At 36.2% G+C, this 26,599-nt stretch overlaps 1 protein-coding gene across 1 annotated transcript in view; it reads left to right on the top strand.

The window, feature by feature from the left end:
• Positions 1 to 942: 942 nt before the first annotated feature.
• Positions 943 to 26,599, top strand: part of LOC120524409 — a 40,173-nt gene continuing 14,516 nt past the window's right edge. The window contains exons 1-5 of the mRNA XM_039746264.1: positions 943 to 1,025; positions 7,336 to 7,479; positions 20,261 to 20,301; positions 21,531 to 21,617; positions 25,687 to 25,781. Coding sequence (XP_039602198.1) covers positions 943 to 1,025; positions 7,336 to 7,479; positions 20,261 to 20,301; positions 21,531 to 21,617; positions 25,687 to 25,781 — 450 coding nt within the window. The remainder of the gene's footprint in view (positions 1,026 to 7,335; positions 7,480 to 20,260; positions 20,302 to 21,530; positions 21,618 to 25,686; positions 25,782 to 26,599) is intronic.

Below are 26,599 nucleotides of genomic sequence, written 5' to 3'. Positions count from 1 at the left end.
GCTCTATTTATTTATTTATTGGTGACATTTACAAATAGAGAACTAAAGAATTCTAGGATCTTCTTTATACAAAAGTATTTGCAATATATGGTATATTTTTGCTTATATTTATATTTTACATTTATTTGCTTAGCAGACTCTTTTGTCCAAAGCAACTATCCACCTTAATAAAAGAATAAGTTTCTGTGTCTCTGCCCTGTTGCTATGTCTCTGTCATTCCAAAACATTTTTAGTAATAAAATGCATTGCATCTGTCATTCCAGTAAATTAAGTGTTATAACATTAACACTGCTTTTATGAATCCCATACCAAATATGTATTGAATTGCATGGTGGATTGCAAACATTAACACTGAGGTCTATGTTGATTAATTAGATTTGTACTCATCTTAGACTTTTAGCACAGCTAGTCCTATGTAATACATTCAGAGAACTGAATGCAAACCTTTAGGAAGATAACAAAATTACATCTAATTACAATAGGGAGGGAGCAGAACTGTCCCTGTGCTTATTTTAGTCTGTAATGTTTATGCACATAAAGGAGGAATGCCATAGTATTTTGGACAGGACATGCCTTCTGATGATATGATTAAGTTCACCCAAAGCGACAATAAGAAGTCAACATAAAATAAAAGAAATTTGTGAATCCAAGTCATTTTTTCTTGTCAGAGATGGCAGTACAGCATACTGTAAAATGAATGCATATCCAGAAATTAAGTGCAACCTCACATATAGGAACATAAGAAAGGTTAAGCAATTTTATGAAAATCAAACAGTGATGTATATTTTAAACTTATTTTTGTTTGCATGTAAACAAAGACAAAGAAAGTGATATCATTAACACAATTCAGAAATTCAAATGAACATTTTCTTTTACTTTTTCAGCCCATTCCCAGGTTGAAATTAAAAACTAGCGTCTGCCGGAGAACTACCCAGGAACAGAATGTCTGGTGTATTTTTGCAGATGGGAAGAGATAAAGAGAAGAGAGGATTAGCAGCTGGCTCTGAACTGATTCTGGTTGACAAGTAATGGAAATCCCTCATTAATATAACTTGGTGAGGTTAAATAAACAAACACACAAATTGGGAGTGAGTTTGACAACAACTGTAGCACTTGCCAGGCACATGCAAGCCAGACCACAAAAATCGTATAGCAGAATGGCATGAAAGTACCTGTTTTAATCAGACTGTGCAGAAGACTGCAATTAGAGAAGCTGAACAATCATTTGGGAGCTCCTGCTTTGATATTAACCTGAATTTATAGGGAGAACTTGATAAGGTGTACAAGTTCCTCTAAAAATCAAAGAATGTTAAGCACAATATAAATATGTATTGTTTTGACTTACATCTATTTCTGTTGCCTTTCATGGCATGTGTTTCTCCAGTCCAATAAGTGGCAATTGTAAATCAGCCATAATTTACGTTTCATAGTTCACTTGGCATAATCCTAACCATATTAGCTTTAAAAGTAAAACCTGTTTTCATTTTGATTTAATGCATTCATTTTAAAGGTGAACTACTGCATGTGTCCACCACCTTTGCAATGTGTTTCTTGCTTAGTTCTTCTCAGCTTATTCATTATCTTAGTGTGACTGAGTAAGCCTGCTGGAAGTCACAAGTATATTTTTCCAATGGAATGGGCTGTCATCTCAGCTGAAATGGATGATAGAATACATAGCTTGGAGGCCCTCACAATGGACAGAGAACATTGGTGGATGGGCTTCACAGCGAGCATGGTAAGCATAGGGGGTGACTGCCTCTGATGAAGGAATCATCGGGTAGAGGGGGCCTTTCATCAGATTGGCTGGCCCAGCACTGACTCAGCTGTGGAATGGCCAATAGGGGGAGACAGCTTGATGGCTGAGGTCTCCAGAACTCTGAACAAATACAAATCATATTATGTAATATCATCTCCTGTCGAATTTTGCTTTGTACTTTTAATATTTCTATTGCACTTTTGTATTGTATTGATGATTATTTGTGTTCTGTTCCATGTATTATATTGTGTTTACCTTCTTTTTTTGACACCCACTGCAAGTCCAACCCACCTGGAAAGGGGTCTCTCTTTGGACTGCCTTTCCCAAGGTTTTTACCTATATATATATTTTTTTCCAATCCTTTACCTTTGTCTTCTTTACATTTCATTTTCTGTGTTTTCCATTTATCTCCTGGTTCCTTACCATCAGTTGTGTTCTCAGTTTACAAGAGCAGAGTGAATTAAAACTTCTCAGGAGCTGCAGTCAGTAGTGCCTATATCAGACACCTGCCTGTCACAACAGTGTGCTGTGGCATTGGTATTTTAGCACTTTTACTTTTGTCCCATTTCACTCAATTTACATTGATTTGGTGATGTTGCATAGGTCTTGAGACTTGTGCTTAGGATTTGTAATGTTTTCACTGGAGTCTTTTAAAGTACTTTATTTTGGTGTAATAAAATTTTCTCTGGGGCGGCACAGTGGGTTCGCTTCCCAGGTCTTCCCTGCGTGAGTTTGTATGTTCTCCCCGTGTCTGCATGGGTTTCCTCCCACAGTCCAAAGACATGCAGGTTAGGTGCATTGGCGATCCTAAATTGTCCCTAGTATGTGCTTGGTGTGTGTGTGTGTGCCCTGCGGTGGGTTGGCGCCCTGCCCAGGGTTTGATTCCTGCCTTGCACCCAGTGTTGGCTGGGATTAGCTCCAGCAGACCCCGTGACCCTGTAGTTAGGATATAGCGGGTTGGATAATGGATGGAAAATTTTTCTCTGCCTTAGGATTTTGTATTTTCCTTTCACAATTATCTCTAAACTTTCTTGATAATATTATTTGCCTGCTATTTGCATCTTTTTGAGTGCTTTGTTTATAGTTTACCTTCTCTTCTTTTTGGTTTCAGTTTAAGTTTAATTATTTAGTTTTTTAAATGAGTGTTATGAGTAGGGGCCAAGCACTAAATAATGCCAAATCAAGTAGTACCAAAAATGCCCACTACAGGGAGAAACCATCAAACCCAGCTAGTTACAAGGGCAAACAAAGACTCTTTATAAATAATTATGAGCTGTTTAAGCCCATGCTGTAAAAAGTACGGGTCCTAGAAACTATTGAAATTGTCAGAAAAAAAAATTGAAATGTACAGATGTCAGGTAATTGAAAGGAACTACTCTGAGTATCTCTCTCCTAGGAGGTTTCACTTTGCTGATGTGCTGGCATCATTTGTGCATTAGTGGCTAAGTGACCATCTTTTTTTGGAGGTTTCGTTTTGCTGACGTGCTCACCACGTTTGTGTATTAGCGGTGGGAGGAAAAGTAAAAGGGACACCGTTTTATCGATGTGCTCGCCACGCTTATGTAATAGTGGGTAAGAGAGTGACTCTCTCTTCAAATGTTTCATCTTGCCGACATGCTGGCCTCACTTGTGTATCCTCAGAGGTGGAGCCCTTAGCCCGACTCCTCCTCTCACTTCCGGGCCAGACAGACACATACACTTCCACTTCCAGAAAAATGCCCTGCAATACTTTAAAGTTGCAAGAGCACAAAAGACATACAATGCCTGCTAAAGGGAAATCCAAAAGCAAACAAAGTCCTAAAACAGTATTCAAAGAGTGGTCAAAAGACAAAGCAAAAAGGTAAAAAAAAAAAAAACAGAAAATCAAAAATAGCACCAGCACAGCAAAACTAAAGGAAACTCTCTGACTCCCTAGCACATTTAAAATGACCCGTTCTGACCCGAGTACTGTGGGACACCCTCTGGTTATGTAGAGCACAGTACAGTTCAGTTCATGGTGGTGATTGTCTGGTGCCACCTTGAGGCCCACCCACAAAACACATGGATGATAACACAAGCTAAGAAAATACAACACAGTTTTGACCTCCAGTATTTTGGGGAATCATAATACAAAAGAGTAAAGTTAGAGTTAGAGTAAAGTTAGAGAGAGTTGGAAAAATCTCAAAAATATATACCATCTCTCACGCTGGATGTCAATTTACATCTTGAACAGACTCAAGAAAGCAACCCATCATTTGTACACCAAATGCACTCATTCTAGTCATATTAAATCATTGCTAACTTGGAAGTTCTCCTTTCTTTATGCACCAAAGAAAAGTAGCTGATACTCATTCTTTATGGGCCAAAGGTGTACCATGAGTATAGATCCACAGTCAACTTCCAGCACAACATTGAAACAACATTTTGCCTCAGGAACACATCTATGAATGAAATGAAAATGAGAGAAGCAGCTGAAGATCAAGCCAACTATATCAACTACTGATAACAATACTGAAGATTCTAATGAATGGGCAGCTACAAAGTTAAACTAAAATCGTCAGACACCAAATTAGACACACTGACTAATTGAGTGTGTCATTAGTGTAAATTTGTACTTCATTTCTTTGCAAACAGAAGTAGGCTCATTTTAATGCACACTTGGTGGCTTTCCACCATTCCATTTTTTTTTACCCAAAAATAAATAAAATAAAAAGTTTAGGTATTATCAAGATAGCAAAAAAAAATTACCTGCCCCAGACATATTTTCAGGAAGAAGTATAAATATACTCAGAAATAAAACATAGCTATATTGGCTTTCCTTAAAATGTTTGTTTTTTTCTGGACCATTAAACTTTAAATAATTCTCCATACATATATCTACAGGTACAATTGAAAAAAGCCTACACTGTTTATTTTCCTTTTCTGTGGATATCTGGTCTAATTTAGAAACAGTTTGTGCAGAGGTCTGTCTTATCTAGTAATGGCTCTAAATCTATTGGATTACTGAAGGGATTTTGCCTTCAATTAATCTGGACTGGGAAAGCTGAAGACAGCTGTGAAGACAACAGCTCCATTTTGTTGCAGGCTATCCTCCACTGTGGCTGTCTGTGCAGGTTCCAGGCATTGTTGCAGCGGGATGAATCTCTTCTGCTTTTCCCTGGTAAGTTTAATGGGCTTCAGCTCACCAAATAAAACAAACGTTCAGCTCTTTTAAGAAACTTTGTGGTGCCCAGCTTTATAGGTATCTTCTCTGCTTTTTAATTCTCATGTGAGAAATAAATATGGATCAGGAAGCTCTTTGCTGAGACTCACAAATGGATAGTGTTATGTGCTCTTATTTTATTACTGTCATATTATTTTTCCTTAGCTTTGTTCTCCAAAGAGAATTGTTTATATTAATAATTTCTTATGAAATATTTTAGTTATTTCTCCAAGTCCGTAAACCATTAATGTAGATAGATAGACACTTCCTTATTTTTAAGTTAAAATGTTACAGATATTAAACCATTATTAAAGTAAATAATATAATGTCAATGTGGATAAAGACTTTAAAGCATAACAGTTTCGAGTTTTCATCTTCTTGGGGTCAACAGCAAAACTATATTTGCTCTCATAGTTCCCTAAATACGATCACAAGTTAAAGGTTGGTCATTTCTGGGCTCTTGGTACACTAGCTGAGTGCACTTTTTACGTTATTGTTATGCTTGATTCATTGGAGTGAATCGACTTAGTGCTTTACTTTTGACATTTAACAATCAGTTTTAAGTGTAATGTACATTGTTTTGGTGAGTGACATATTTTAACATAAGGTATCAATTTATAAAAAAAACTACTAAAATTCAAGTTCTTTTAGAGTAACTGAAACCCAGTGCTGCACATTTTATTGCCAGTGTAATATGACTATTTCAGCCAGCCAGGTTCTATACCCACTCAAATCAGTTTATTGTTATGGGGCTGAAGCCCATCCCAGAATCACTAGGTGCAAAGCAGTTCTGGTAGTCCATCAAAAGGCATCATTGTCCACACACCAACAGTATACTTAATCGTACACGGCCAATTTAGAATCGCCAATTAACCTAACCTGCATCTACTTCACTGAATAAAACCAATACAGACCTCATGTTTGGGCCAGGGCAACAATGCAGGACTCTGCAGTTGTGAAGTGACAACACTAACTGGTATGCCACCGTCCTGCTCTACTGCAATACTGGTCCATCTTGGATGTTCTTGAATTTGTAAACCAGAGTTAAATTAATACTTCTTTAAAAAAATCTGTATTCTTTAGTTGACCAGGCTTTTTTTTTTTTTGCTGTGTTTTTCATATGAATGCCTTTCCATGCCAGCATCTATTTACCAAGGCAGATTAATTCATTTTTGTGTGTGTGTGTGTGTGATCTTGGGAAGCTAGAAGTAGACACAAGGCTATCATTCTATTATGGGGTCTGCTCACAAACATACTGTACTTGCACATTCCATGACACTAATCACCATGATCACTATCTATCTATCTATCTATCTATCTATCTATCTATCTATCTATCTATCTATCTATCTATCTATCTATCTATCTCTCTCAACATATTCCAGTTTATTTGTAGTACCCTTCTAATTGGCAATTAAGAGGGATGTACTGATATTTAAATTTAAAATTGTAACCAGCATATGCAACATATGAAGTACATCCATATATACTCATACTTATATATACATCTTTGTCTGTCTATCTTGTCCAGCATGAAATGTGAAGACATATTTATAGTAAATGTGCATTCTGAGCTGTTAGGGAGACATGGGCAGTTTACTAAGAAATGGAGGTTTTTCCTGGTTTTCAGTCTCTAGACATGTGGCAAGCACTTTCACTGTATACCATCACCAAAATGTTTGGAGTGTTCTGTTGTCTTTTCCTTAAATGTTTTTATCCCTTTAACTGTATTTTCCCTAGGCCTAGTGAAGGTGTACTTTGATTGTCCATGTTCTCCAGGTGCCTGTATGTTTTCTTTTCTCCTAAATTTTCAAAATGTGCTCGTTTGGTTACTTATCTCCTGTAAAATGGTCCAGGGTGAGTGACTCCACAATTTATGGACTGCTGCCCTGTTCGGAATTGGACCCTGCCTTGCGCCTGATGCTGACAGAATAGGTTCTGGCCGCTTCTGACCCTGAATTAGACAGATTTAGAGATGTGAGATTGTGTTATGATATGTCTTTCTGTTGCAATAATTTTACTTGCTAATTTCTATCTTTTGACCTTTGCAACTGTCTCTAAATATATAGTATGGCAATCAAGACTCAGATCTAGACACAATAGAAAATAGGGTGTTCGCTCTTTCAATCAAAGTGGTTTATGGGGATATCAGTCTGTTACAGCAGAGGTTATATTCTTCCTGATATCTGACATAAAGTTTGTCTCCATATGGCCTAATTTTATAATACTAGTTTTTGTTTTTTTGTGAGGATTTATGTTACAGTACTGACTTTTCCTGAGCAAAAAATATGTTGTAATCTTGCTTAAAAAATGCAGTTTTAAAGAAAGTCCTCTTAGTCAATTTCTTAACTTTAAAAAATAGAGAACTCATTCTGATTTTTTTAATCATTCTTTAAAGGAGGGCTCTATGGACAGTCTTTATGAACCAGTCCAAGATCCACATGATACTCAGGACTATACAGCAAGCAGTAGACCAACAAGCCCTGCTGTACAAACTGAGGGGATACTACAAAATCAGGGGGCAGAGAAGTCCATCTCATTGGTAAGCATTAAGTCTCATTTAACATATGATGTGCTTATAGCAGGGCTGTGACAGAATTCATTCAAAGACAAATAAATATGAATATCAGATGCAAGCGACATGTATAGCATTGACGTTTACAATCTGGATCAAAATGTTCCCTTCTATAAGGTAGTATGTATCCAGGTTATTGAAATGTTGCAGCTTTTGATCTATTATAGCTGACAATGTGAAAGCATATACCGCTTTATACTGTTCTGTATGTAATTGTTTATATATATATATATATATATATATATATATATATATATATATATATATATGTATGTGTCTGTGTATGTATGAATATTGCAATGGGTGGCCACAGCCACTACCTGGCTAGGATGCCAGTACAGTGGAAGGACCAAGGGAAAGGGAATTGATGAGGCAATATCTCCCCGGGGCACTAGAGGGCAGCCCTCCTGGGCAGCTGTGGCACCACGGATTTCCGCAGGGCATGCCAGGAACTGGAGTTTGGTGAAACCCTGTTGGGTTCTGGGGGGGCCGCCAGGGGTTGGGTTTCAGGGCCTGTAGAGGACCTAAAGCCCACCTGGGAGTGATTCCAGGTAGTGATTCCAGGTAATAGCGATGAGCCGCCTGACTCTAATGAGGGGCCAGAGTCGGGAGGAAGGAATGAACAAAGCCTGAGGAAGAATGGAGGTGGATGGACTGGCGGCAAGGAAGGGAATGGACTGTATATTAGTGTGGTGTTGGTAGTTTGTGCCCTTTTAATTATAAATAAACATGGGTGTTGAATTGAGCCTGTGTCCTGCCTGTCTGTGTCGGGGGTTAGGGTGCCGGTACGCCCCCTAGTGGATTACAATATAAACTGTGTATATAATGATTTTCATCATAAAATGCAATATATTTTACACAATTTGAGGAACATGACCAGTTACAAGAGAGAATGCTATCAATAAAACTTTTTTTAAATTTATATTGAAACTTACCATTTTCAAAAATACTTCTGTATAATTTTTCAGAGCAACATTTTGGATAAGTTGTTTGATAACAAGAATTATATCCTTTTCAGAAATACACAGCAAACAAAGTCTTGCAGAAGTTTTCAAAAATCAGGAAAAAACTGGAAATGCATCCTAGTGTGACATGCTTCTTTTAAACCTCAACCATTAATGGCAGAGCAACATATTTGCATTAAAAATATATATATATATATTTATGACAGGCGGCCACGGCCATTACCCAAACAGGATGCCACCTGGATGGAAGGCACTATGAGGCACTACCTCCCCTGGGACACTAGAGGGCACCCCTCTTGGGCAGCTGTGGCACCACGGATTCCTGCAGGGCATGCTGGGAGTTGGAGCTTGGTGTAGCCCTGTTCAGTTCCGTGGGGGCTTCTGGGGGAGCTGCAGAGCCTTACATTAAACTTCCATCACACTTGGGAGTGATTCCAGGTAATGTTAATGAGCCACCTGGAGCACTAAAAGGAGTAACATAAAAGGGGCCGCCTCACACCATTCAGGGAGCCAGAATTGGGAGGAGGAAGATGAAGCTTTCCAGAAAGTGAAGGCAGAAAGACTGAGAGTGAGATGAAGAGAAGAAAAGGACTGTGAACAGTGTACTTTGGTGCTGTACTGTGCCGTGCTCTGGGGAGCGAGGAAAAAGTGCTGCCTCACCTCTGAATAAAAAGGTGTTGTGTGCTTATTTGTGTCTCTGCTTGTGTGTGTTGGGTTAAGGCGGCCGTACATGCCCAGAGTATCATTATATATATGCATATTTGATTAAAAATTAAAGGTAAAGTTGATTGCTTAAATATCAATAACTTAAAGGTGACAATATTTTCAAGTGTCACTGCTGTATGTGTTGTCCTTCCTTTGCTAGTATATAATCAGAAATAAGAATAGCACCTACACTTAATTTCCAGAAAGTTGGTGACTTGAGGCAAGAAAGTTAACTGCAAAATTTCTGACACCGCCATTTTCTTTCAGAAGTCTCCAGTCTGTCAATGAATTGCTTTTTTATTTCAGGAGTTTGTATCGAGTATTGATCACAGATATTTTTGATGAAACAAGATTGGGCAGGACTGATGCACTGTAGGTGCATGTTTATGATTTGTTTATATTTAATTCTGTATCTGTGTCTAAATCCTGAGTAACTCAACTACCCTACATAAACTAAACTAAACTGTAATAATAAACCGTTATAAATTATAACTGTGTATGTGTAAGTTGTCATACTGTAAATGGTATTCACTGTAGGAAGGCATTATCTAAATGCATAATCTTATTTGTAAAGCATTTTGAAGTTGAGTAAGCAGAGAACACACACAGGTGAGTGAAACAGGAAGGAAACAGAAAACTTGAAAATGATCTGACAGTACAAGATAAGGTTGAAAGATTTACTTGGTTATTCAGTGCTGGGACTTGTGGGAACCAAGTTTGAGAATTGCTTTAGCTTGTTTTTTCTTTGAGCTGTGACTTTATTTCTTTGTGTTAGGGTGCTGATTTATCAATGTGACTCTAATTAATATAAGTGGAAAATACCACAGTGAGCTTGGAGAGGGTTTTGAGTTTGATAGCCCTATGGTGTACCCAGAAATGATCTGCAAGGCAGCTTTCTGTTTTTTCTTCATAAGAAATTGAGACTCATATAGCCACACTGTTCAAATGCCTTTAAGTGTATACAGTAAAAGTTGTAAGCTATTTTTAATTTTGCAACATTTATATTTCAAGTTTACCCTAGATTATTGCACTGCCTAAGAGTAATGTTTGCATAGCATGTATTCTTATTTAAGCTAATGTATGTTTGTATTCAATTAATTTAATCAGCTCAAGATGATAATTCTTAAACAAGGTGACCTTTTAGTGTATTTTACTCTAATGCTATAATTGCTAGTCATGTTCCAGAAATACCCACATGACAGAAAAAGAGAATACAAAAGCAATAAAAACAAAAAAGTAAGAAAATGTGTGCATGGCCTAATATTTAGGTGCTTTCAGAGACTTGGTTAGCTGTTTGGAAAGTTGGAGCATTTTAAAATTTTCTATTCACTTCATTAAAGAGTTTATCACAATTTTAAAAGCTATTTTGTAACAGTGAGTCATATTCAAAAATAAGTCAATGTAGAATGTAATTACATATACTAGTAGTGCACATGAAATATGCTTTAATATTATTTTAAATTATCATGTGGCTGAAATTGCTTTCATTGATAGCAGACTGCCACAAGTGATGAAAAGATTCATGTGCTGTTCTTAGCTGTTACTGGATATGGATAGTCTCTCGCTATTGTTCAGATTTCTTAAACGAAGAAGTACACAGTGTAGAGTTACAATTTGTGGTGAAATCTCCAACTAAAATTGTAAGCTGCCACTGAACATGATAGACTGTTGTGGCAATTTGACCAAAAATTACAGTGTCAGAGAAATAGTTGGGTCAGGTCAGGTCAGGTTGGGAAGCATGCACTGGTACAGCACGATGCTACACCCACCGCACAATGAAACGGCTGGGGATCCTGGTTGGCAATCCCCCAGGCAGATGTGCTGTCCAGCCCCTATTAATCTTTAAACTTCAGATAATGCAGTCGTGAAGCTGTTTTTAGTGTAAAGGAAATACTGAGTACGCATTTAGTCACTTTAGTGTGAAGTGTCACCAAATCATCTTTCATATATTTCTACATATGTTTTTGTACATTTGTACATAAGTTAAGTTGCTTTTATTACATTTGCAAACATAATCTTCATGTCACTTACCTACTTTAATTTCAAAGGGCAAGCAAATACTGCTGCTAAGGATGAAGTTTGTGCAGACACCATGCAGTCGCACTGTTAGCACATAACAAGACCTACCTCTGCATTCTGGTATAGTAAGGGGTGGTGCTTACATGGTACCTTAATGAACTGAATAATAAATACACATCTAATGTCACAGTCTGTCACTTAACCCTGTCTACCTTTGACCTGCCCCATCACATGTCCTGTTGCGAGGTGTACTAGCTTCCGCACAAGTAAAAGATAAAAAAATATACAAGTTGAAGTAACTGGTAAAATTGAATCAGTAAACAGAAAGTTTCATGTGGACAGAGAGATGGTCAGACATACAGACTTGGATATTGCGGTAGGTGCTATTTGCATTATATGCAAACGCACCTAAAAACACATGTTGTAGATTATTTTGAAAGTGATTTTTCCTGTTTCTTTACTTTAATTTCAAATCCCAGTCAATATATATTTATATGAAGAGTATCTGGAGTTTTTGGATATTTATTTGAGTAAAAAATAAGTCTAAAAAAAAATTTGGATCTAGAAAGTGTGTATCCGATTTTGTACACAAAATATTCAACAATAATGCAAAAGGGAATTGTGCTGAAGAGTTTTTATGCTTTGCCCAGTTTACAAACCTTTGTAAAGTGGTCAGAGGAATTTAGGTAAAAGTCCTCAAAGGAGTGGAAACTTTGCTTAGAAATCATTTATATGTCCAATTAAGCTACTTTATAGTTTTGTCTGAGCAGTATCACTTGAAAATATTGTATAAAATGATGGGATGAGGCAATTGAAATTTCAATACCCCCTTTCTACATTCATAGAGTAATGGCCTAAATGTGTTACATTTAACTTGGTTCTGAATTACACTTTCTTATTATTTGACCACTCCACGTATAAGAGTAGGAGCTATTTATTCCTGCCCCCAGGTTAAATATAATCAGCTTATAACCATTTCATAACCCACTTGACAAGAACTGCCAATAATAAATGAAGCTTTTCAATATTTTAAGGGATTTACTTATACAATTTAGGAAGCCCTTAGAAGAAGCAGTGAAAAAAGAATATATGCTATTGTACATCATGGTCCCTGATGGTCTGTGTAATCTGAAAGGTATCTGCTGATTATTGCATAATATAGAGCCATGTACCAATAACATAACGCTTTCTTTATTTCAGGAATTGTTGCATTCTCGTAATGTGGATTTAAAGAAGAAAAAAAGAAGGTCTGTAAAATTTTATTTTTTTGTGATGCATTTATTTGAAAAGATCCCTGAAAACCTTTTAGGTTTGTAAATAGCAGAACCCTTAGAGCGCTGTTGCTCACCCGTGTACTTTATGAAGAGGGCTAAGACACACTAACCTCATATAAAAGATAATGCCGTTAGTGAAAGCTTTCAGATACTTGCAGCTGTACCACAGTGTATGTTCTCAGCAGGACTTTCCCCTTTTAAGCCTTGGGTCAGCTGTCTATTTATGTTCTAGTTTAAAGAACATTAAATGCCACACTAAGTATTAGATTGTGTAATGTATTTAAATTGGCTCTGCACTGACAAAATAAAACAACTGAGGAATGTGAAAGTGTTAAACATTAATTTCATTCTCTCTTAAATTAATGGGTATACAATGTCATATAGGGTGGTATGGGTAAGTGGAATTACTGCTTCACAAGCCGAAAGACTTGGGTGTTAATGATTTCTGCTTCAACCCCTAGCTGAGTGGAGTTTCTTCTTTTTCATTTTGTCATCTTGTATTTTCTCCTAGTATTCTAGTTACTTCAACTGATAAATCTCAACTGTTCCATTTTGAGACCCAGAAGTTGACTCGTGTCTCATCAAGCACTGGTTTCTGTTTAGCACCTAAAGCTTCCAGGATAGGCCCTGACACCACATATCCTGTAAAAATAAATAAATAAATAGATAGATAAATAATGTAATCTTCTGAAAATGGATGAACTGATGTATAATGAAAGTGTTTTTTGATCTGATAATGACCAATTGCACTCAGTAGACACTTTATTAGATGCTCCTATCTAGTACTGAAAAGTACCTCTTTCTTCAAGGTATAAATTCAACAAAATGTTGGAAATTGATCTTTGGGATTTTGATCCATGCTGACTTAGTAGCATCAAGTAATTCCTAATGTTTTTGGACACATGTCTGACTCAACAGAAATCAGAGAAACGTTTAAATTAATGGGGTCAGGAGATGAAGTAAGGGTCGATACTAGGAAGAACACAAAAGATTTTTCAAACCAACCAGAAAACACTAAACAAAAATGACAAATAACAAGTCAGAAGTTCAGTAAAAAAAATGTTAAGGGAAACATAGAAATTTGCACACCAAATGTTTATTTGGTCCAAAGTAGGATAAGAAAGATGTGGTGACCCTTTAACCAGTTTCACCAATGATGTCACATGCTGTGCAAAATCCCCTAACAAAGTGGGGTCTTGGGGACCCACTGTGGCTGTAGGTTTTTGTTCCAACCATATTCACAATCATTGATAATAATTGATAATAACTCATCTCATTTGATTAACTGATCTTTTATTTCTCTTATTCTTCATTCGGAAAAGCATATCAATATTACTTTTACATTTATAATACATTTAGAAATATTTCTGTTTTTGGTATAGCTTTACATGCTTAACTCTCTTTTGTTGTTATCCTATTATTTTGTCCTTTTCTGTGTAGTTTGCTCTTTCGATATATCCTAATTATGACAATTAAAAATCAAGAAGGGCAGACACCTCGGTAAAGAGTGTAGATATGAATGATAAAGGGCTGAAACGACTTCAGAATCAGACACACTAATTAGTAAATAAAGGATTAAATAACCAGAACACCTGGACAAGTACAATGAAAATCAAGATAAGAATAGTATTTAAAACTTAAAAATTATAATTTCTACATTGATCTCAAAAAACAGAAACTGGGAAATAACACCTCACTTAATTAGTCTAGGAGTGCAATTAACAACAGACGTTGGTTGGAGTAAAAATTCCCTAGGACCGAGTCTGGGAACCACTACCTTAGGCGATGGCTGATGCAAGGCTAGTAAAATGGCAGCCCTGTCAAGAATCCAACATGATGCCATGGGAACATGGTCAAAAATTACAAATCTTTTCGGAATCAACATAGCAAGTGCTAAAATTTTATTTCTTGAGGTCAAAAACTCTGTTTAAATGCATCTATGTTAAAAGATCCTTATAAAAGTCAGAAAAAGGTAATAAAATACACCAATCATAACAACACTCATGCTGCAAACCTCACACTCCACCAAATCACACTGGGAGGCCAAAAAGGCCATTGGTGTAAAATTAAGTCACCATGTAGAACTATCTTGAGATGATGCATGTTTTGTGGTATGGCATATTATCCTGCTAAAAGGGGTAGTTATAAAGGGAGTTTTATGGTCAGCAAATCCTAGGTACACTGTGTCATTCAAGTGATGTTCTATTGATATTAAGAGCCAGGAAAACATTCCTTATTCGGTTTACCCTGTCAACAACTGTCTAGACTGAAGCTGTTTACACACATTGCAGAAGAAATCAAGATTTGCCAGACCAATCAACATGCATTCGGTCTCCACTCATCTAGTTTTGGTGCCTTCTAAAGCCTCACCTTCCTATTCTTAGCTGGAAGGTGTGGAACCAAAAGAGGCTATCTTTAGCTGTAGCTCATCTACTTCAAAATCCATTGCACTATGTGGTAAGAGAGGTCTTTCTGCATATCACAGTTGAAAACAGCTGGTAATTGAGCATTTGTGGTGTTTCTGCTAGCTTAAACAAGTCTTCTAATTAATAAGGTGTTTTCACTTCTCACATCCCATTCTTTATAAATTCTAGAAGCTGTAATGTAAACAAGTTCCAGGAAGGCAGCTGTCTCAGAGATGTTGCAATCACCACATTTAGCACGAACATCCTACTATGATCAGTTAGTTGCTTAGTTCACCTCTATTACATACTGTATATTTTGATTTGCATATGTTGGTTTCTGTATGAATGATGTTTAAAGGAGCAGACTTTTCTGTGGTAGCAAGCAGTTAACTGATCAAGTATGCATGGAGTGTAACGTATAAACCCTTAATGAGGGTACCCTCAATCACTACTGTTTTGATGATTAGATTTAGAGGAAATATGTTTCAAGGAGCAGGCTGTGGCATATATAGTATACAAATTAATTCCAATTTAAAAGCATCTTAAACCTGTCTGGATATATTTCTAAAAATCATAAACTCACCATAAATTCACCTGTAAAAATAGTAAAACTCTCTAAAGCCATATTTAAAGTTCTATGTAAAAAAAACCTATTCAGAAAATTGCAGAAAAGCTAGTCTTAAAAACAGTGGCTCAAACAGAATGCTCCCTGTTGATAATCCATAAAATTGTTTTTAAAAACAGAATCCATACATTTTCAATATATTAAAAAAAAAGTTTATTTTAAGTACTTTGACAAATGAGTGCTAAAAAGTTAGAGTTGCTGTTGAAGCCACTAGAATAAATATACTGTAGTTCATGACATAAATCTAAGGATAATACATGTCCGTGTGTAGAGACTTTTACTTGGACAGCCTTGCATATTTAGCAACAATTTAAAAATGGAAGCCAGAAAAAATGTCTTTTAAAATACTGTTGATAAAAGGTACATAACTATAGATAAAAATAAACTAACAGTTATTATTGGCATTTACAAATTTTGTATTTACAAGACTTTTAGAATTGATATTTCCTTTTATCTTTTAATCTTACACAATTTAAAGTCCTAAGGTTAAAAAGTGATATTATTTTTTATTTAAAAATTACTGAGCTGTATCTTCTATAGTGGTTACTGTCCTCTTATTAAAAAATATATATCTTCTTGAAATGTTTCATTTATTTGGTAAACAATTATTTTGCATTTAAGATTTTTTCAATTATTTATTTCCTTCATCCTTATGTCAGATTTTACAGTCTAATGACTTTGCTTTCACATTTTTGTCCATTTCTATCATTTATTTTTGTTCTTCTGTTATCTCCCTGTGTTTAAGATTGCTGTAATATTGAAACTCACAGTATTCATGACTGCATACTTTAACCTATGACATTTTAGTGATATTTGACATATGACATTTTACTCTGACTGTAAAAGGAAACATTGAAACATTGTATGGTTATCAGCTTACATGATCAGTGTACCTACTGACTGTAAAAAGGGCAGTCAGTCAAAATAATTAAAGAGTAAGAAGCCAGGAGAAAGAACAGAGTCAAAGGCAAAGCAAGGATCAAATCTGAAAGGCAAAAAGCAAGAAACATTAAAATCAAAATTCAAGCCAGAAATTGTAGTCAAGGGACAGAGGTGTGTTTCAAAATTCCAGTAATCAAAGTTCAAAGTATGCTAGGTTTGGTCAAATCTCAGATGCTATTAAATATTTTAGGTTGATTTTTATATTAATGGTGCAAACCCAGTGCTTCTTGGGAAATCCTCATGGAAACAGACATTGCAACTCATGTGATCCCCAAAACAAAAATGGTGTTGGGAAAAGCCAATTTAAGATACATAACTTCCAAACAGAAGTTTTAAACAAAATTCCAATTTCAGAATTTGATTACTTAGGTGATAAAATCCAGAAAATGACACCAAGATTAATATTCCAGCTTAAAGGAAACTGAAAAAAATGTGAAAAGAAGCACTATACATATCAGACAATTATAACAATCAGTTCCTGGGACCCAACTTCCAGATTTTTCCTTAATTTTCTGTTTGATGTTTCCTTGTTTTCTTGTAGGGTTTTGGAAACTTTCTTGCACATTGTTGAATGTCTCATTTTGTTTTTCTTTTTAGCACTATTGGATCTAGCTTAGAGGCCTGGGTTTGCTTCCTGGGTCCTTCCTGTGTGGAGTTTGCATGTTCTCCCCGTGTCTGCGTGGGTTTCCTCCGGGTACTCCAGTTTCCTCCCACAGTCCAAAGACATGCAGGTTAGGTGGATTGGCGATTCTAAATTGTCCCTGGTGTGTGCTTGGTGTGTGGGTTGGCTTCCTGCCCGGGATTGGCTCCAGCACACCCCCGTGACCCTGTGTTCAGATTCAGCGGGTTGGAAAATGGATGAATGGATCTAGCTTAGGCCCTTTAAGAGCTATTTATTGTGGGTGGATACTCACACTTTAGTATTATTTTTAATTTCTTTTCTTGGCTAGAGATGTTGATTATTAAGGATTTGTCAGAGTAAAATGTTAACATATAATTAAAGGACATCAGTGCATGTTAAGGGCATATGCACTTGTGATGACAGTGAGGAAACATGTCTTTGCACCAAGGGTTATGGGAAAGTGAAACAAACTTCTGAGTTAAGATGTTAAAGCAGAAACCTTGACAACCTTTCTAAAATATCTTGATGCAATATTGAGATACATTCATTCTTGGTTAACTAAATGTGCTTGGTGGACTGAATGGATTCCTTTCATTTGTCAAATTTTTTATGTTCTAATATTTTTATGATGAAATAGGTATTTCTTTATGTAAGTGAAAAAACAAAAGTTCACTAAACAGGGGTCAATTAAGAGATTTTACATAATAGCAGCCTAATTAGAATTAAGTATTTTTCTGATTATTTTTCCCTACAGATTTTATTTTTTCTCCAGCCGTCTGGAGTTTTTTTGTTTTTTCTGTCTCCCCTGGCCATTGAACCTTACTCTTATTCGATGTTAATTAATGTTGATTTATTTTGTTTTATAATTGTGTCTTTCATTTTTCTATTCTTTAATATGTAAAGCACTTTGAGCTACTGTTTGTATGAAAATGTGCTATATAAATAAATGTTGTTGTTGTTTTCACTATTTTTTGAGGGATAATGATGTAGACAAACATGTTGTAATATTGGCAGGGGAATGACTAGCATAATATATGATATTGTGCATTTGATACAATTATTATTATTATTATTGTGTTGGTGTGGACTGGGACCCGGACACAGGCAGACGGACAACATAGTTTCACGACACACCGTTTATTTACATAAATTATTTACAAATAGTGCTCACGTGCACCCCCAGTGCCTCTTGCACCGTTCCCCCAAATGTCCAGGCCTCACAAGTCTAATGCCTCTCTTTTGGCCGCCTTCCGTCCTCTCTCCAGCTCTGTCCTCTTCCACCCAACATCCACTCATGACTGGAGGGAGGCGGCCCCTTAAGTGGGAACCCGGATGGGCTCCAGCTGCTTCCTGGCACTCTCCTTTGGACACACCACTGTGTGGCGGAAGTGCCGGCTGTGCACCCGGAAGCCGTCCGGGTGTCACCTGTTCTGTGGTGTGGCGGAAGTGCTGGGCTCCAGGGTTCCTCAGTCCACCTGGGCACCGCCTGGCGATGGCCGCGGGCCCCTACAGGGTTGGGCTTCCAAGCCCTCTACCTGTGGCCCCCAATACAACTAGGGCGATCACCCCCTTGTGGTCTGGAGGAGGCACAAGCCCTCCTCTGGTCCTCCAGCCCGGCCGGGGACCACAGTTGGATTAAAAAAAATCTATATAATGACATTAGCTATGCAAAAAAAACTTTTGTAATTTCTCTCCCGTGCAAGTCATAAAACTCATAACAATAATTTGAATTAAACAAAGAATATGAACATTTAAAATTGATAAATGAATACCAACATTTTATAAAATAAATTAGTTTGTGGTTCCTTTAGAGGTAAATATAAAACCGTATTTCATGTTTTACATAAGGCACTGTTTGTCAAAAATAATATGAATATGTAAATAAATTATTATATTCTTACATTTAAGTAGTATGACAACTAACACTTCCAAGTCTAAATAATATATATTATTTGTAACAAGCAAGAATGAGTAAGTAGGCAGTACCTCACTTTAGAAAGACTTAAAGTGCTAAACGTGCTGAGTTTTAAAGCTAACTTTTTTTAAAACACGCATTAACAAAATCCTCTTTAGCATAACCTTCTAAGCAGCTTCCATCTCAAGAGTTTTTAACACTCTTATCCGTTGAAAGCAGAAGACTTTCCCTGAGTTCAGTCAAGGCTGAGGCCCCAAGTAGCAAGCCCTCCATTATAAACATGTGTTAGGAACATAGAGAAGGTTATTGTCAGATCTTAGTTTTGATCTCTGTTATAGATTTATACTTCTCTTTGAGCATGTATCTGTTAAATATGAATATTTCCAATGGAACTGTTTTATCCAGTTAATAAACGCTTGTCTACTTTTTATCATATGGCTACTTTAAGTTAGGCATCTCCTGTTATTTTTGTAAGAACTAATAAATCCTTTAAGACTAAAGATTAATAACTAAAAAGTGTCCCAATTAAAATAACACAGTAAGTTTTTAAGTGTACAATATTAAATGTCTGCTTTTTTATAGCAATACTGCTTTGCTCCTGATAGTACTGGAATATGGTTACAAGCAGGATTTAGGGATTTTCTCTGTGGCATAATAGGAATGTTTCAAGTTTTTTTTTTTTTATAATTAGTACTATTCCATACAACTACAGTATGATCTTTATAGTTAATGGTTTTAAAATTTGTTTCGTAAAGCTATAATTATAATTCATTCCTGTGGTTTCATATCATAATAATCATGATAATAATAAAGTATATTACTGTTTTAAGGGTAATTGTTGCAAACCATTTATTTAGTTAATGAAACTGCTTAATTCAGTTTCTGGTAAAAGGAGTGGGTGCCTACCTGGCACCACGGTAAGCCATCCTGGATAGGGCACAAGTCCAATGCAAGATACATCTTTATGTACAGATTTTCAATTATTCATATTATTCCAATATATATTTGGAAGTCAAACTAATATACTTCATTTTGAAGATGTAGTAGGAAAACTGAGTACCAGGAGACACTATCCTGGATAATATATGAAGAATTCGCCAGTGGATAGGATTATAGACAAAATGTGTGCTATAGGCTTCTTAAAGTCTCTTAATAAAGGAATGAGGTATATACAGACATGCACTCACTTATCACAAGTCCAAATAAAAAATGCATTTTTTTTAATGGTTACCATAAAAAAATGTTTTTTGTGTCTTTTATCTTTTCCATCTCTGAGGGCTCCAATACCAAGGTCGACGCCTCACAATGAATCTTTTGGTATGTACATTTTTATGAATTATGAATAATTTTACAACAATGCATTATTTTATTCAAGTATAAAGATGCTACTTTTGTTGTGCATTATATGAATACCATTAAAATATTTACTGATTTTAATTTACTGAAATCACTTTTACATAAACTTTAATTTTCAAGGATAACATGTATATATAACATATATTAAATAATACTCATCAAATTGCAACTTAATTGAACAATTGTTCCTACTGTTCTTCAAATTCTACATTGTTCAGTGATGCATACTAAATACTATGTAATAACGATATTACTTGGTTGTTTTAACTGTCATCAAGAAATGTTGTGAATCAAATTTAATAAACTTAGTCATTGTTATCCTCGCACATCCTTTTGAACACCTGGGCACTGTTTGGGTCACGAAAATTAGTGACTTTCAGAAGTTCCTTGTGGTATCTTTTAATAGCATCAACAATGATTTTTTTTATCATTTTTGTTACATTATTTTAAGTACTTGGCTAGTATGACAAATCAATTTACTTGCACATTTTTTCATAAGATTCAGGAAGTGCTCATATATACAGATAATGCAGCAGTTTTTGGGAAGCAGGGTTATCACAACATAATAAAATTACCTCTTTCATGCCCACTGAAAGGCTCTACTAATTTTGGCAAGTCACTACTTTATGATGTATGCTGCCAATGCTTGCCACTACACCCGGTAGCTTTTCGCTGCATCATCCATTTCACCAGTATTTTAGAAACATAAAGTGAGGTTTAAGGTGGGAGCTTTTACAGCATACACTCTGTTCTTGGCCAGTACTGTCATACTGTGATAAGCCGAGATGCATCCATTGATAAATTCAGAGAGGACTGTTATTGTGTTATCTACTAAAACAATTTGCAATCCAACATTGTGATGTGCAACCCCAAAAATATTTGCGTGCAGTGTTATTTTAATATGCCACTGTGAATTCTGCATTTTGAATGTAGCCAATCAATCCAAAATATCCAGTTTCTGAAAGTATCAAAGTAGATCTGTTACCAAATAATACACTTTTTAAAAAGTAAAACTATATTTTTTAAATGTCTTATATATTGTTGGTGGGGATATTTTTGTGTCTTATGAAATGATTATTACTTAGCATTTTAAGTTTTGCCTGTAAGTTCTAGTGTGAATAAAAATGAAACGTTTTTGTGCAAATTTCATTACTGACATCCAGTAATTTCTGATCTTTCTATTTTTGTAGAAAGTATAGACTGCAATAATCTCTTCCGACAGACTTCAAGGAAAAAGGAAAGCAGTATAAATAATGCAAAGAATCATTTTCAGGAAGGTAAGCAACTGTCTGTCCCAATTTGTCCATTGTGTTTTATTTTCAGTAATATAATTTATGTTACGCAAGCTGTGGAGTATCAGCCCCAGAAACACACAGGCACAAAGACACAAGTGCAAAATACACCCTTTCATTTTCTTTTTCTTATTACTCAGTGCACAAATAACCACCAAGAGCCTCAGTTTCTTCTTCTCTCTTTCTTTCTTTTCTTCTTCTCTTTACCGCCTACAATCCTCCACACAAGCTCTGTCCACCACCTCCCGACTCCGGCTCCTGGAATGTAGTGAGGCGGCCTCTTTTATTGTGCACCCGAAAGTGCTCCGGGTGCACTCCTATCTACCTTTGGCAGCACTCCCGTGTGTGGCAGAAGTGCTGTAAGGGTCCCCAGAAGTACTCCACATGTTCCCGGATCCTCTTCCAGCAGCACTTCCGGGTGTGGTGGAAGTGCCGCAGTCCATGGCTTTGGGACTGTCCAGGCACCCCCTGGCGGTGACCATGGGCCCAAACAGGGTTGAGCCTCCAAGCTCCAAGCCCGTGGTCGTGATGCAATCCAGGGAGGCTGCCCTCTTGCGACCCAGTGGAGGTATTGTTGTGGATATGTACTTTTCCCTGGTCCTTCCATCATCGAGGTGTCCCAACCGGGCAAGGGTCCCGGCCATCCACCACAAAGCCAAGCATACATTCACCCATCCATCCATTTCTCAGCATGTTGGAGCCCATTCCAGCAGTACTAGGTGTAACGCAGGAACCAACCAGTCGATCATAACCAAGATTAATGATTGATTTTAACACCAATAAATAAAAGATTAAATCCAGGATTGATTTCCTTTTAGAGTTGAACCCCTTTGCATAAAAATAATGTACTAGAAACACATAAATATTAAAGATGAAAAGCAGTACTTGACGAAAAAGGTAGTTGCAGTTAAGAGGCTGTAGGGAACTGAATTTGTCAGTAAAGAATATAGATTAAGTGTGGCTGGTAAACTAGGAGAATATTCAGCACAGATATTAAGATGGTCTTATAGAGCTGTAAGGTCAATGAGTGTCATTGCAAATAAAACAGCTTCTTCATTGGTGTGATTGCAATGAAATTTGGACTGAAATTTGTTTTAAAAAGAAGACTCAGAGTTGTTGAAAGAGAAAATATTTTCATCAAAGGTTTGATTAGAGATGAGACAAAATGCAAATTCAACTGATTAAATTTGTCAACGCTGGTCAGATCTGCCTCTATACAGAAGCGTAGCTAGGGTTTTCAGCACCTGGGGACAACTGTAGATTTTGCGCCCCATCCTGTTTGCCAAAATGCAATGGGGAAGGGAAAGAAAATTTTGAAAAAAATGTATTTAAAATAATAGTATTTTAAGAAAAAAATATTGTTAAAAATTAAATATATATATAAATATATATACAGGTATGTATATATATATATATATATATATATATATATATATATATATATATATATATATATATATATATATATATATATATAAAATATCTTCTTTCTTGCCAATCCATCCATCCATTTTCTAACCCGCTGAATCCGAATAGGGTCACGGGGGTCTGCTGGAGCCAATCCCAGCCAACACAGGGCACAAGGCAGGAACCAATCCTGGGCAGGGTGCCAACCCACCGCAGGACACACACAAACACGCTCACACACCAAGCACACACTAGGGCCAATGTAGAATCGCCAATCCACCTAACCTGCATGTCTTTGGATTGTGGGAGGAAACCGGAGTGCCCGGAGGAAACCCACACAGACACGGGGAGAACATGCAAACTCCACGCAGGGAGGACCCGGGAAGCGAACCCGGGTCTCCTAATTGCGAGGCAGCAGCGCTACCGTAATTTTGCAATTTTGCTGCATTTTTTCTTACAAAAATCAAGAATATTTATACAATAATTAAAAATGTATATATTACTTATCCCTTAAACTATGTTGTCTGAAACATTGAAAAAAAATAGATACCACTATGAAAGAATGCATGTGATCCTGATTATTTTATTGTAATTAAAAAGTCAAATGTTTGTACGTGTTTGTATAATTTAATAAATAAAAAGTCTCCAAATATGATAATGCTGCCTCGTGTTCTTTAAAATCTAAATCCAATCATTAGTTTTTGTAAGAAAAAATTTGTTTTCCGCATTTAAAAATGATTTTAAAGAAAGTATATAGCAAATTATAAAGCAAAATAATTATATATTTATAAAAACTGCATTACTTACAATTTATTTGTATGAAAATATGATGGGAAACGTCTAGACTTTTGCAGCCATCTACTAGAATACTTCACCACAGCCCAATCAATTTTCTATCAAACACATAAACACAAATCACTTGACACATAGAAATGCCGTTTGCAACAACTTAGACAATGATACACTAATGCTTCATGTCGGTCACGCAACCTGTTTAATAACGTCAAAAATGTTTCTGAGTGGGAGTCAAGCATGTTAGAGTAGTGGAGGGAATAAATTATTGTCTGTTGGGTATATAGAACAAATATGTGCTTCAAAATCAGAAAGAGACAAAAAACACAGGAAAAAGATACCCTCATACTGATGGAGTGATGGACTGAGTATGCAGATGTTTTTTATTTACTTTTTAGTGCATTTAAGAAAGGAAAACATTTCATTCTTAAATTTCGTAACATCAATTTGGCGCCCCCTGGATGCTGCAGCTGGGGACAGATGTCCTCCCTTGCCCCGAGCTACGCCACTGCCTCTAGATGAAGCATTTGCTTTCATTGGTAGTGAGAGTAAGAGGTATCTAAAACACAAAGTACAATAAGATTAAAGTTTTCCATATTAAGCTCCCATTAAGTCATTTCCTGATTTCATTTGTTTTTCAAATATAACATCTTTCTTTCTGAGGTTTTGATACACATGAAATTAAAGTGAATGTTTTAAGGCCAATACATTCTGCCATCTCTTTGTTATTAAAATGGCTCTACCTAGGTCTTGATGAAGTCTTTTGATGCACATGAAATTAAAGTGATTGTTTTGTAACCAATAGATTCTGCAATCTCTTTGTTTTTAAATGGACTCTACCTATGTCCAGATGAAGTCTTCTAGCTATGTTGTTGATTTGTATATTCCTGCTCTTACTCCTGCTAACATGTCTCTATTATTCTTTCCTCCATTATGTATAGCCACCATTACCCATGATCTCTTGTCATTTTTCCATCCACAAAACTAATCCACGAGCAAGAAAAAAATACAATATAATTGTTTTTTCATTTAGTTATGTTCTTTACTTTATGTAAAACATCTAGGGTACCATTCAGTGCCAGTGCTAGGTTATGTTGCTCCCCAGGCCAAGCTTATTAGCGCGCCAACCAACTGTTCAGGAGCTAACCAGTGCAGCTGGGTTCCCATCCCTTATGATCTAAGCCCTAGGTGAATGCCTAATTCGCCTCAATGGTGGCACCATTCCTGGGTACCATTTGACTTTTGGTAAACCTTAGTTGAAAATCCCTAGAAGAAAGACATTGCTTGATCTGGGCTATTTCATTATACAAACTGTCTAAGACAGCTGCTACTTATTTCTCTTTGAACACAACAGTCCAACTATTTTGTTTTTCTGTGTTTATAACAAAAGTATTCATTACCTCTACTTTCTCTTAAAAATGTTGAATAGTACCTGCTCTACATACCAGCTCATCTATTGTTCTTAGCACTTTGTCTGATTGATGCTTTTTCTGTCTTTTCCCAGTTTTCTTTGATTTTAATTCTGTATCCTCCTGTGGAAAGTTATTCTAAGGTTTGATTCTACATTTAAAATTAGATTTATAACACATAGCGTTGAAATCAGAATAGATATGTTAAATATAAAGTAGTACTTTTCATGTTTGTTTGGATCCGCTTACTTTCTATATGAAAGTGTACAGCTTTTTGAACAGATGGGTTATTAATTTCATTTTGAGATAATCATAGGTTTTGGCACCATGCAACCCTCAACTGGATTAGAATAGGCTCTGACGATGGATGGATGGATAAATGGCTATAATCTTTAAACATGATATGTATTAAAGATTTAAAAAGCAATTATTCCATTTTATTTCAGAAATTGTTGAAGACTACTTTCTGGCTGACTTTTTAAATGGAGGAGACAGGGTACAGCTTCTTAAAGAAAAGAAGGCAAAAGAAGTTCATACTCAGGTATTTTATACCGAATGTAAAAGGATGATTTATTTGTTAAGTATATCTTCACGGTTACCCTGAAAAAGTTTGTAACTGTCAAAACAAACTTGTAGTTCATGCAACTGGTCATAAAGGATGACACGTAGGCAAAGCAAGAACATTGCAGCCTCCCAGAAACTGGGTGCCAGTTTGATGTCTAGCTGAGCTCTCTCTAATTTGGGGTTTGCCTGATCTTCATATTTGGGTAGATGATTACTAAAAATGTCCACCCTTCGTCCAAATAAATTTTGATAGGCATCTCTGAATTAATTATATGTACTGTATATAAGGTTGTAAATAAACACAGCAGTCAGAGATTTTTTTTAACAAGAATGGTGTCTATAGTAAGATTTCTTCTTTTCATTTTTCTGTTAGAAAGTAGCCAGGAAAAACCCACAAAGAAGGGGACAGAATGTGCAGTCTTCACAAAGATATTTAGCTTACATAGGATCTGATTCTGAAGCTCTTGGGCAGTAGCACTGATGACTCTGCCCCTTAGTAACAATAGTGATATTTTTCTCAGTGACTATTGAATCAGTGTTTAGTGTTAATGTGGATGCCATAATGATTAAAATCAACCTAAATCTTGATTTTGCATATTTTTTTTTATGAAAATGCCTTTAAGCTGATATTAAAGGAATACACCACCCAAAAAGGATAGCCTTTTAATCTGTTACTTACCCTAGGTTGTTTGTAGTGATGGCTCAGAAAGATTTTTAATCTCATATTTTCATGGATAATGGTGATCACAAAGTTTATGATGCAACATGCATCAATGAGGGTCAGACGGGGGGGTC

Source organism: Polypterus senegalus, chromosome 2, assembly GCF_016835505.1.
Source record: "Polypterus senegalus isolate Bchr_013 chromosome 2, ASM1683550v1, whole genome shotgun sequence".
Taxonomy (NCBI): Eukaryota; Metazoa; Chordata; class Cladistia; order Polypteriformes; family Polypteridae; genus Polypterus; species Polypterus senegalus.
Note: the sequence above shows the minus strand (reverse complement) of the source record. Positions and strands in the feature narration are given on the sequence as shown.